This window comes from Boleophthalmus pectinirostris, unplaced genomic scaffold, assembly GCF_026225935.1.
Source record: "Boleophthalmus pectinirostris isolate CB_2022bp ecotype Guang Dong unplaced genomic scaffold, ASM2622593v1 HiC_scaffold_20, whole genome shotgun sequence".
Taxonomy (NCBI): domain Eukaryota; kingdom Metazoa; phylum Chordata; class Actinopteri; order Gobiiformes; family Gobiidae; genus Boleophthalmus; species Boleophthalmus pectinirostris.
Window position 1 is genome coordinate 690,058 of NW_026571153.1, and position 12,500 is coordinate 702,557.

The 12,500-nt window shown below is 46.3% G+C and overlaps 1 protein-coding gene across 1 annotated transcript in view; it reads left to right on the forward strand.

The window, feature by feature from the left end:
- Nucleotides 1–12,500, forward strand: part of LOC110164763 (F-box/WD repeat-containing protein 7-like) — a 117,684-nt gene that overhangs the window by 12,846 nt on the left and 92,338 nt on the right. Inside the window, exons 3-7 of the mRNA XM_055156118.1 lie at nucleotides 1,506–1,588; nucleotides 2,366–2,501; nucleotides 4,919–5,145; nucleotides 7,875–8,046; nucleotides 10,942–11,055. Of these exons, the coding sequence (XP_055012093.1) occupies nucleotides 1,506–1,588; nucleotides 2,366–2,501; nucleotides 4,919–5,145; nucleotides 7,875–8,046; nucleotides 10,942–11,055 (732 nt within the window). The remainder of the gene's footprint in view (nucleotides 1–1,505; nucleotides 1,589–2,365; nucleotides 2,502–4,918; nucleotides 5,146–7,874; nucleotides 8,047–10,941; nucleotides 11,056–12,500) is intronic.

Genomic DNA, 12,500 nt, shown 5'->3' on the forward strand with positions numbered 1-12,500 from the left:
TTTGTAGTTTGTTGTTGTAGTTGTTTGTTGTTGTTTGTTGTAGTTGTTTGTTGTGTGTAGTGGACATGTTGTTGTTGTAGTTGTTTGTTGTGTGTAGTGGACATGTTGTAGTTGTTTGTTGTTTGTTGTAGTTGTTTGTTGTGTGTAGTGGACATGTTGTTGTTGTAGTTGTTTGTCGTTGTTGCTGTTTGTTGTAGTTCTTGTTGTAGTTGTTTGTTGTGTGTAGTGGACATGTTGTAGTTTTTTGTTTGTTGTTGTGTGTAGTGGGCATGTTTTTGTTTGTCGTTGTTTGTCGTCATTGTTTGTTGTAGTTCTTGTTGTAGTTGTTTGTTGTGTGTAGTGGACATGTTGTTGTTGTTTAGTTGTTGTGTGTGTGGACATGTTGTTGTAGTTGTTTGTTGTGTGTAGTGGACATGTTGTAGTTGTTGTAGTTGTTTGTTGTGTGTAGTGGACATGTTGTTGTTGTAGTTGTTTGTTGTGTGTAGTGGACATGTTGTTGTTGTAGTTGTTTGTTGTGTGTAGTGGACATGTTGTTGTAGTTGTTTGTTGTGTGTAGTGGACATGTTGTTAGTTGTTTTGTTTGTTTGTTGTGTTGTTGTGTTGTAGTGGACATGTTGTAGTTGTTTGTTGTAGTTGTTGTGTGTAGTGGACATGTTGTTGTAGTTGTTTGTTGTAGTTGTTGTAGTTGTTGTTTGTTGTAGTTGTTGTTGTTGTGTGTGGACATGTTGTAGTTGTTTGTCGTTGTTGCTGTTTGTTGTAGTTCTTGTTGTAGTTGTTTGTTGTGTGTAATCTACATGTTGTCGTTGTTTGTGGTAGTTTTTTGTGGTAGTTGTGTGTAGTGGACATGTCATAGTTTTTTGTCATAGTTCTTTGTCGTTGTTTGCTGTTGTTGTTCGTCGATGTAGTAATTAATAGTTGTTGTGTTTGTTTGTCGTTGTTTTTTGTAGTTTTTTGTTGTAGTTGTTTATTGTGTGTAGTGGACATGTTGTTGTTTGTTGTAGTTGTTGTAGTTTGTCGTAGTTTGTTGTAGTTGTTTGTCGTCGTTGTTTGTTGTTGTTTGTTATGTGTAGTGGACATGTTGTTGTAGTTTTTTGAGGTAGTTGTTTGTTGTTTGTTATGCGCATGTTGTTGTTGTTTGTTGTTGTTTGTCTCAGTTGTTTATTGTGTGTGTAGTAGACATGTCATAGCTGTTTGTTGTTTGTCGTCATTGTTTGTTGTTTGTCGTTGTTTGTTTGTCGTTGTTTGTTGTTGTTGTTTGTTGTGCGATTAATCGTGAGTTCACTGTGACATTTGTGACATTAATTGATTTTAAATATTTTATTGATTTGCAGCTGTAGTTTTTGATCCTCTGACGTTTCTGTTGTCGTTTTGTTTTGAGTTTAAATCCTTCCTCCAGCTGCTGCGTCCTGTATCTGTGTTTATCTGTGTTTGTGTTTATTTGTTTGTGTTTATTTGTGTTTATTATTTATCTTATAGTGAGTTGTGTAGTTTTTTTGTCTGAACAGATGAAGAGGAAACTGGACCATGGTCCTGACGGTCGACCGTTTCCCACAGGGAAGAAACACTGTAAAGGAAACGGGTTCCTCAGGTAAAACTTTAACACCACGATAAGAAACACAGAACCAGACAGAAACAAACAGGACTAAACCAGGACTAAAACTAAGACTAAACTAGGACTAAACCAGGACTAAACCAGGACTAAACTAAGACTAAACCAGGACTAAACCAGGACTAAACCAGGACTAAACCAGGACTAAACTAGGACTAAACTAGGACTAAACCAGGACTAAACTAAGACTAAACCAGGACTAAACCAGGACTAAACCAGGACTAAACTAAGACTAAACTAAGACTAAAACAGGACTAAACCAGGACTAAACCAGGACTAAACTAAGACTAAACCAGGTCTAAAACAGGACTAAAGCGAGACTGAAGTGAGACTAAAGCAGGACTAAACCGGGACTAAACCGGGACTAAACCGGGACTAAACCAGGACTAAAGCAGGACTAAAGTGAGACTAAACCAGGGCTAAACCAGGACTAAACCAGGTCTAAACCAGGAAACTTAAACCAGGACTAAACCCAGGACTAAACCAGGTCTAAACCAGGACTAAACCAGGACTAAACCAGGACTAAACCAGGACTAAACCAGGTCTAAACAGGACTAAACCAGGACTGGAATCGGAAAACAAACCAAAAAGATTCTTGTGAAGGTGAAGTGTGGACTTTAAAAACACACTGGAGCACTTCCTGTATCACCACATGATGACATCACGAGGTGGAACAGAGTGTTTTGAACGACGACGCGTGACCCGAGTGACCCGAGTGACCCGTGTGACCCGTTTTTCCTCTGTGTCTCTCGTCAGTCCGTCGAGTCTGGCTCCGGCCACGCCCACCACGTTCGGGGAGCTGCGCGTGGCCAATGGGCACTCGGCTCAGAGGCGGCGCGTGACCTCGGGCCCGCCCCCCGCCGGACTCGCCGAGTGGCTGCGCGCCTTCCAGGTCAGAACACCTCACCGAGGAGGAGGGTCCCACACTGATCTGTCTGAGATGTTCCGCAGTGCGACTTTAAACACCTCCACTTCACATTTGTTCAGTTTCAGGTGGTTTTAGAGTCAAAAACACCTCGAAAAAAACCAGACCTCTCCACCGCCTCTCCACAGATCTGACCCGGAACGCTGTCTGGTTTGGTCTCCGTGGAGATAGAAAGGTTTAAAGTCATACTGCGGAACATTCCAGACAAAACAACAACATCTCCATGGAAAAAAGTAGGAAAGTGACACTTGGATTTGTGGAGAGTTCTTTATTTTTTGGTTTCTCCTCAGACCTGGAGCTGATCTTCATGTGTTTTTTGTTTCTCCTCAGACCTGGAGCTGATCTTCATGTGTTTTTTGGTTTCTCCTCAGACCTGGAGCTGTTCTTCATGTGTTTTTCTGGTTTCTCCTCAGACCTGGAGCTGATCTTCATGTGTTTTTCTGGTTTCTCCTCAGACTTGGAGCTGATCTTCATGTGTTTTTTCTGGTTTCTCCTCAGACCTGGAGCTGTTCTTCATGTGTTTTTTTTGGTTTCTCCTCAGACTTGGAGCTGATCTTCATGTGTTTTTTGTTTCTCCTCAGACCTGGAGCTGATCTTCATGTGTTTTCTTGGTTTCTCCTCAGACCTGGAGCTGATCTTCATGTGTTTTCTTGGTTTCTCCTCAGACCTGGAGCTGATCTTCATGTGTTTTTCTGGTTTCTCCTCAGACCTGGAGCTGATCTTCATGTGTTTTTCTGGTTTCTCCTCAGACTTGGAGCTGATCTTCATGTGTTTTTTCTGGTTTCTCCTCAGACCTGGAGCTGTTCTTCATGTGTTTTTTTGGTTTCTCCTCAGACTTGGAGCTGTTCTTCATGTGTTTTTTTGGTTTCTCCTCAGACCTGGAGCTGATCTTCATGTGTTTTCTTGGTTTCTCCTCAGACCTGGAGCTGATCTTCATGTGTTTTTGGTTTCTCCTCAGACCTGGAGCTGTTCTTCATGTGTTTTCTTGGTTTCTCCTCAGACCTGGAGCTGATCTTCATGTGTTTTTTCTGGTTTCTCCTCAGACCTGGAGCTGATCTTCATGTGTTTTCTGGTTTCTCCTCAGACCTGGAGCTGTTCTTCATGTGTTTTCTTTGGTTTCTCCTCAGACCTGGAGCTGTTCTTCATCTGTTTTTTTTGGTTTCTCCTCAGACCTGGAGCTGTTCTTCATGTGTTTTTCTTGGTTTCTCCTCAGACCTGGAGCTGTTCTTCATGTGTTTTTTTCTGGTTTCTCCTCAGACCTGGAGCTGTTCTTCATGTGTTTTTCTGGTTTCTCCTCAGACCTGGAGCTGTTCTTCATGTGTTTTTGGTTTCTCCTCAGACCTGGAGTGTTCTTCATGGAGTGTTTTTTCTGGTTTCTCCTCAGACCTGGAGCTGTTCTTCATGTGTTTTTCTGGGTTTCTCCTCAGACCTGGAGCTGATCTTCATGTGTTTTTCTGGTTTCTCCTCAGACCTGGAGCTGATCTTCATGTGTTTTTCTGGTTTCTCCTCAGACCTGGAGCTGATCTTCATGTGTGTTTTTCTGGTTTCTCCTCAGACCTGGAGCTGATCTTCATGTGTTTTCTTGGTTTCTCCTCAGACCTGGAGCTGTTCTTCATGTGTTTTCTTGGTTTCTCCTCAGACCTGGAGCTGATCTTCATGTGTTTTTCTGGTTTCTCCTCAGACCTGGAGCTGATCTTCATGTGTTTTCTTGGTTTCTCCTCAGACCTGGAGCTGTTCTTCATGTGTTTTTCTGGTTTCTCCTCAGACCTGGAGCTGATCTTCATGTGTTTTTTGTTTCTCCTCAGACCTGGAGCTGATCTTCATGTGTTTCTGGTTTCTCCTCAGACCTGGAGCTGATCTTCATGTGTTTTTCTGGTTTCTCCTCAGACCTGGAGCTGATCTTCATGTGTTTTTCTGGTTTCTCCTCAGACCTGGAGCTGATCTTCATGTGTTTTCTTGGTTTCTCCTCAGACCTGGAGCTGATCTTCATGTGTTTTTCTGGTTTCTCCTCAGACTTGGAGCTGTTCTTCATGTGTTTGTTTCTCCTCAGACCTGGAGCTGTTCTTCATGTGTTTTTCTGGTTTCTCCTCAGACCTGGAGCTGATCTTCATGTGTTTTTCTGGTTTCTCCTCAGACCTGGAGCTGATCTTCATGTGTTTTCTTGGGTTTCTCCTCAGACCTGGAGCTGATCTTCATGTGTTTTTCTGGTTTCTCCTCAGACTTGGAGCTGTTCTTCATGTGTTTTTTGGTTTCTCCTCAGACCTGGAGCTGATCTTCATGTGTTTTTCTGGTTTCTCCTCAGACCTGGAGCTGATCTTCATGTGTTTTGGTTTCTCCTCAGACCTGGAGCTGTTCTTCATGTGTTTTTTCTGGTTTCTCCTCAGACCTGGAGTGGACCTGAGCGTCTTCTGGCTCTGGACGAGTTGATCGATCGCTGTGAGACGACGCAGGTCAAACACATGATGCAGCTGATCGAGCCTCAGTTTCAGAGGGACTTCATCTCGCTGCTGCCCAAAGAGGTGCCCGACCACAACACTTTTATTTATTTATTTATTTATTTATTTACAAAACTGTCACACACTTTTAAAATATTTCAAAAACTTCTGTGGAAGTTTTTAAACTGACCCGAAGTGACCTGAGTTTACAGAAGGTCCCAGATCCTCCACAAGACGAAACACAACGAGAACTTCATCTCTTTATCTTCATCTTCTTTAGAGAACTAAACCAGAACTAAACCAGGACTAAACCAGGTCTAAACCAGGTCTAAACCAGGACTAAACCAGGACTAAACCAGGTCTAAACCAGGACTAAACCAGGACTAAACCAGGTCTAAACCAGGACTAAACCAGGACTTAAACCAGGACTAAACCAGGACTAAACCAGGACTAAACCAGGACTAAACCAGGACTAAACCAGGACTAAACCAGGACTGAAACCAGGACTAAACCAGGACTAAACCAGGACTAAACCAGGTCTAAACCAGGACTAATCCAGGACTAAACCAGGACTAAACCAGGACTAAACCAGGTCTAAACCAGGACTAACCAGGACTAAAACCAGGTCTAAACCAGGACTAAACCAGGTCTAAACCAGGACTAAACCAGGACTAAACCAGGACTAAACCAGGACTAAACCAGGAACTCTAAACCAGGACTAAACCAGGACTAAACCAGGACTAAACAGGACTAGGACTAAACCAGGACCAGGACTAAACCAGGACTAAACCAGGAACTTAAACCAGGACTAAAAACCAGGTCTAAACCAGGACTAAACCAGGTAAACTAAACCAGGTCTAAAAACTTAAACCAGGACTAAACCAGGACTAAACCAGGACTAAACCAGGACTAAATCAGGACTAAACCAGGACTAAACCAGGTCTAAACCAGGTCTAAACCAGGATAAACCAGGACTAAACAAGGTAAAACCAGGACTAAACCAGGACTAAACCAGGACTCTAAAACTAAACCAGGACTAAACCAGAGATAAACCAGGACTAAACAGGACTAAACAGGACTCTAAACCAGGACTAAACCAGGTCTAAACCAGGACTAAACCAGGACTAAACCAGGACTAAACCAGGTCTACTAAACCAGGACTAAACCAGGACTAAACCAGGACTAAACTAAACAGGACTAAACAGGTCTAAAACCAGGTCTAAACCAGGTAAACCAGGACTAAACTAAAAACCAGGACTAAACCAGGACTAAACCAGGTCTAAACCAGGACTAAACCAGGACTAAACCAGGACTCAGGACTAAACCACTAAACAGGACTAAACTAAACCAGGACTAAACCAGGACTAAACCAGGACTAAACCAGGACTAAACCAGGTCTAAACCAGGACTAAACCAGGACTAAACCAGGACTAAACCAGGTCTAAACCAGGACTAAACCAGGACTAAACCAGGACTAAACCAGGACTAAACAGGATAACTAAACCAGGACAACTAAACCAGGACTAAACCAGGTAAACCAGGACAACCAGACTAAACCAGGTCTAAACCAGGGGACTCACCAGGACTAAACCAGGTCTAAAACCAGGACTAAACCAGGACTTAATCTAACACTAAACAGGACTAAAGAACCAGGACTAAACCAGGACTTTATATGTTAAACACTAAACCAGGCTAAACAGGACTAAACCAGTCAAACCAGGTCACTAACCTTCACTCAAAAGTCTCTCACCTTTCACTCCTTCACTCACGTAATCTGGTGATATAAACATTATTGACCATGTCACTCCCAACCACCACCAGGTTTTTTTAACGACTGGTGCCTCCTGTGGCTCCTGATTTTTCCAGTGGTCTTCCCATCCAAGTCCAGACCCAGACCAGACCAGACCAGACCCAGACCCAGACCAGACCCAGACAGTTGAACCCCAGACCCAGACTCCACGACCAGGCCCAGCAGACCTGAGGTCTAGAGTCCGGGATCAGGCTTTGACAAACTGTATGGACGGTTTTCCTAAAGGTTCTAAAACAGGACTGGGTAAACAGGTGGTCTAAAAACCAGGTCTAAACCAGAACTAAAACGTCAGGACTCTTAAACAGGTCCTAACCAGGACTTTTTCCAGAGTCCCTAGAAACCAGGACTTCTCCTCCTCTCTCTCCTCTCTTCCCTCTTTATCTTGCTTCTTTCTCACTCTCTCTTCTCCTTCACTCTCCCTCTCTTCCCCTCTTTCCAGGACTAAACCAGGACTAAACCAGGACTAAACCAGGACTAAACTAAACCAGGACTAGAGCAGGTCTAGAGCAGGACTAGAGCAGGACTAAACCAGGACTAAACCAGGACTAAACCAGGACTAAACCAGGACTAGAGCAGGACTAGAGCAGGACTAGAGCAGGACTAGAGCAGGACTAATCCTGGACTAGATGATTTGTTGTGTATTTGAAACAGAAGTGGTTCAGACGGTGTGTAAACGTAGGGAGCAGTGTCAGATCCTCTGGACTGAAATGATCCAGACTTTGTTAAACTCCTGAAGGTCTGAGCGAGTCCAAGTCTCGGTCCGAGTCTCAGTCCGAGTCTCAGGGTCCGAGTCTCAGTCCGAGTCTCAGAGTCCGAGTCTCAGGGTCCGAGTCTCAGTCCGAGTCTCAGGGTCCGAGTCTCAGGGTCCGAGTCTCAGTCAGTCCGAGTCTCAGTCCGAGTCTCAGGGTCCGAGTCTCAGTCCGAGTCTCAGGGTCTGAGTCTCAGTCCGAGTCTCAGGGTCTGAGTCTCAAGGGTCCGAGTCTCAGTCCGAGTCTCAGTCCGAGTCTCAGTCAGTCTGAGTCTGAGTCAGTCGAGTCTCAGAGGTCTCAGAGTCTCAGTCGAGTCTCAGTCCGAGTCTCAGGGTCCGAGTCTCAGTCCGAGTCTCAGGTCCGAGTGGTTCACACTCTGGCTTTGGTCCTCAGGGATCTCGGAGCAGGTGTCGTCATCGCGCAGGAGGAGCGCGTGTGTGAGTCCGTGGAAATCTGCCTACATCCGCCAACATCGTATCGAGAGCAACTGGAGGAGCGGAGACGAGCGCGAGCCCATGGTACAAACACACAAAAAAAACTCTCTCATGTTCTGACGCTGTTCCTCATCACAAACCTGCCTGAACAGCTTCTACACTCACCCATGTTTGAGTCATCTAGTGATCTTTCCCAGGCCCTATCAGCAGTATGAGTCTGTACGAGGCTCCGCCCCCACACACTCCCACACGACAATTCTCCATAAAAACACAAAAACACAAAACTGAACACAGCGACTGGACAAACCTGATGTTTGTGCAGGAGTTTGATTAGTGTGCTGCTCTGAAGGGGGAGGGACTTAGCACAGAGAGCAAAGGGAGGGGAGACAGTGAAAATGATAAAACATGTGAGTTGTTTTGTGTGAATAGAACATTTTAAAAACAATAAAAGGAACATGGAGATCGACACGTGTGACGTTTTACACTTAATGCCCCAGACAAGTGTGTGATAGACCTGGAAACCCGACCAAAGTCCCACCTGAGTCCAGCCCGAAGTCCCGCCCAAGTCCCACCCAAGTCCCACCTGAGTCCCACCCAGAGTCCCGCTCAAGTCCCAACCCAAGTCCCACCCAAAGTCCCACCCAAGTCCCACCCAAGTCCCGCTTAAGTCCCACCCAAGTCCACCCAAGTCCCACCCAAGTCCCACCCAAGTCCCACCCAAGTCCCACCCGAGTCCCGCTCAAGTCCCACTCCCAAGTCCCACGGGACCTGATGAGTTGTGTCTGATTGGGACAAATATTTAGACGTTATGTTCAGGCTCAGACTCGGACACTTCAGTGTGATAAAACAACTGAAATGTAAAATGATAAACAGGTGATTGTGCAGGAGTCTGTGGAGTCTGGAGGTTTTTGTTTTTGTGAGAAAAAAACAAATTGAAAATATTCGTCCAGGTTAATGCCTGAGCCCGGCCTCTCGTGTTCACGTGCACTGATGCTCTGCTCGTCTGTGTGACGTTCACAAGAACTTTTTTCACTTGATAAAATCAGACTTTCCACACAAACAGTTTCCTCTGTTTGTCATGAGGTCGATGAAAAAGTGAGTTTAACTGTGTCGGTTCTGATTGGATTCACTCTGTCGGACCAGAGAGTCACACACTCCAGTCTTTAACCCCCACAGAGTCACACACTCGTCTTTAACACCCCCACAGAGTCACACACTCGTCTTTAACCCCCACAGTCAGAGTCACACACTCGTCTTTAACACCCCACAGAGTCACACACTCGTCTTTAACACTCCACAGAGTCACACACTCGTCTTTAACACTCCACAGAGTCACACACTCGTCTTTAACACTCCACAGAGTCACACACTCGTCTTTAACCCCCCACAGAGTCACACACTCGTCTTTAACACCCCCACAGAGTCACACAACTCGTCTTTAACCCCCACAGAGTCACACACACTCGTCTTTAACACTCCACAGAGTCACACACTCGTCTTTAACACCCTCCACAGAGTCACACACTCGTCTTTAACACTCCACAGAGTCACACACTCGTCTTTAACACTCCACAGAGTCACACACTCGTCTTTAACCCCCCACAGAGTCACACACTCGTCTTTAACCCCCCACAGAGTCACACACTCGTCTTTAACCCCCCACAGAGTCACACACTCGTCTTAACACTCCACAGAGTCACACACTCGTCTTTAACACTCCACAGAGTCACACACTCGTCTATAACCCCCACAGAGTCACACACTCGTCTTTAACCCCTCACAGAGTCACACACTCGTCTTTAACACTCCACAGAGTCACACACTCGTCTTTAACACTCCACAGAGTCACACACTCGTCTTTAACACCCCACAGAGTCACACACTCGTCTTTAACCCCCCACAGAGTCACACACTCGTCTTTAACACTCCACAGAGTCACACACTCGTCTTTAACACTCCACAGAGTCACACACTCGTCTTTAACCCCCCACAGAGTCACACACTCGTCTTTAACACTCCACAGAGTCACACACTCGTCTTTAACTCCCACAGGGTCACACACTCGTCTTTAACCCCCCACAGAGTCACACACTCGTCTTTAACCCCAGAGTCACACACTCGTCTTTAACCCCCCACTCACACAGTCCTTAACACTCCACAGTCACACACTCGTCTTTAACACTCCACAGAGTCACACACTCGTCTTTAACACTCCACAGAGTCACACACTCGTCTTTAACCCCCCACAGAGTCACACAGAACCCCACAGAGTCACACACTCGTCTTTAACCCCACAGAGTCACACACTCGTCTTAACACTCCACAGAGTCACACACTCGTCTTTAACACTCCACAGAGTCACACACTCGTCTTTAACACTCCACAGAGTCACACACTCGTCTTTAACGAGTCACACACTCGTCTTTAACCCCCCACAGAGTCACACACTCGTCTTTAACCCCCACAGAGTCACACACTCGTCTTTAACACTCCACAGAGTCACACACTCGTCTTTAACACTCCACAGAGTCACACACTCGTCTTTAACACTCCACAGAGTCACACACTCGTCTTTAACCCCCCACAGGTCACACACTCGTCTTTAACTCCCACAGGGTCACACACTCGTCTTTAACACTCCACAGAGTCACACACTCGTCTTTAACACTCCACAGAGTCACACACTCGTCTTTAACCCCCCACAGAGTCACACACTCGTCTTTAACACCCCCACAGAGTCACACACTCGTCTTTAACACTCCACAGAGTCACACACTCGTCTTTAACTCCCACAGGGTCACACACTCGTCTTTAACACTCCCACAGAGTCACACACTCGTCTTTAACACTCCACAGAGTCACACACTCGTCTTTAACCCCCCACAGAGTCACACACTCGTCTTTAACCCCCCACAGAGTCACACACTCGTCTTTAACTCCTCCTGTGTGTTAACTGTGTCGTCGTCGTTGTTGTTCCAGGTGTTGAAGGGTCATGATGATCATGTGATCACGTGTCTGCAGTTCAGTGGTGACCTCATCGTGTCCGGATCTGACGACAACACGCTCAAAGTGTGGTCGGCCGTCACAGGGAAGGTACGAGAACATCGAGAACATCTAGAACATATAGAACATCTAGAACTAAAACTAACCCGTCACAGGAAGGTATGAGAACATCTAGAACATCGAGAACATCGAGAACATCTAGAACATCTAGAACATCGAGAACATCTAGAACAGGGGTGTCCAAACACCCCACATCTCAAAACACAGACAGAGCAGAGGCCGATCGAGGGCCGTAGAGTCAATAATAGAAATGTGTGCATGTTTAACACGTTATAAAGATCCTTAAAAAACACTAAACACTAAATATTAAATATTCGCTTTATCAAGGTAGATTTTCAAAAAACTTGCAGTAAAATGCTCATTTTTAATTGATACAAAGTAATTTGGGCCAATTCACCTGGAAGCCTGAGGGCCAACAAAAATTCGTCTGAGGGCCACATTTGGCCCCCGGGCCATAGTTTGGACATGCCTGATCTAGAACATCTAGAACATCTAGAACATCGAGAACATCTAGAACATCTAGAACATCTAGAACATCGAGAACATCTGAGAACATCTAGAACCTTAAAACTAAAGCCTGAACGATATGGATTTTTAGAGGCTGATCTGAGAGACCAACAAGAGACATTTTAAATCTCATTTGTACTTGAACCTGACCCTCTCCTCCCTCTCCTCTCCTCCTCTCCTCCTCTCCTCCTCTCTCTCCTCCTCTCCTCCTCCTCTCCTCCTCCTCTCTCCTCTCTCCTCCTCCTCCTCCCTCCTCTCTCTCCTCTCTCCTCCTCCTCTCCTCTCTCCTCCTCCTCTCTCCTCCTCCTCTCCTCCTCCTCTCCTCCTCTCCTCCTCCTCCTCTCCTCCTCTCTCCTCCTCTCCTCTCCTCCTCTCTCTCTCCTCCTCCTCTCTCCTCCTCTCTCTCCTCCTCTCTCCTCTCTCCTCCTCTCCTCCTCTCTCCTCCTCTCTCCTCCTCTCTCCTCCTCCTCCTCCTCTCTCCTCCTCTCTCTCTCTCTCCTCCTTCCTCTCCTCTCTCCTCTCCTCTCCTCTCCCCTCTCCTCCTCTCTCCTCCTCTCCTCCTCTCTCCTCCTCTCCTCCTCTCCTCTCCTCCTCTCTCTCCCTTCCTCCTCTCTCTCTCTCTCTCTCTCTCTCTCTCTCTCCTCTCTCCTCCTCTCTCTCCTCTCCCTCTCTCCTCCTCCTCTCCTCCTCCTCTCTCTCTCCTCCTCTCTCCTCTCCTCCTTTCCTCTCTCCTCTTTTCTCTCCTCCTCTCCTCCTTTCCTCTCTCCTCTCTCCTCTCCTCCTCTCTCTCCTCTTCCTCTCCTCCTCTCTCCTCTCTCTCTCTCCTCTCTCCTCTCTCCTCCTCTCCTCCTCTCCTCCTTTCCTCTCTCCTCTCTCCTCCTCTCTCCTCTCTCCTCCTCTCCTCTCTCTCCTCTCCCTCCTCTCCTCCTCCCTCTCTCTCCTCTCCTCTCTCCTCTCTCCTCCTCTCC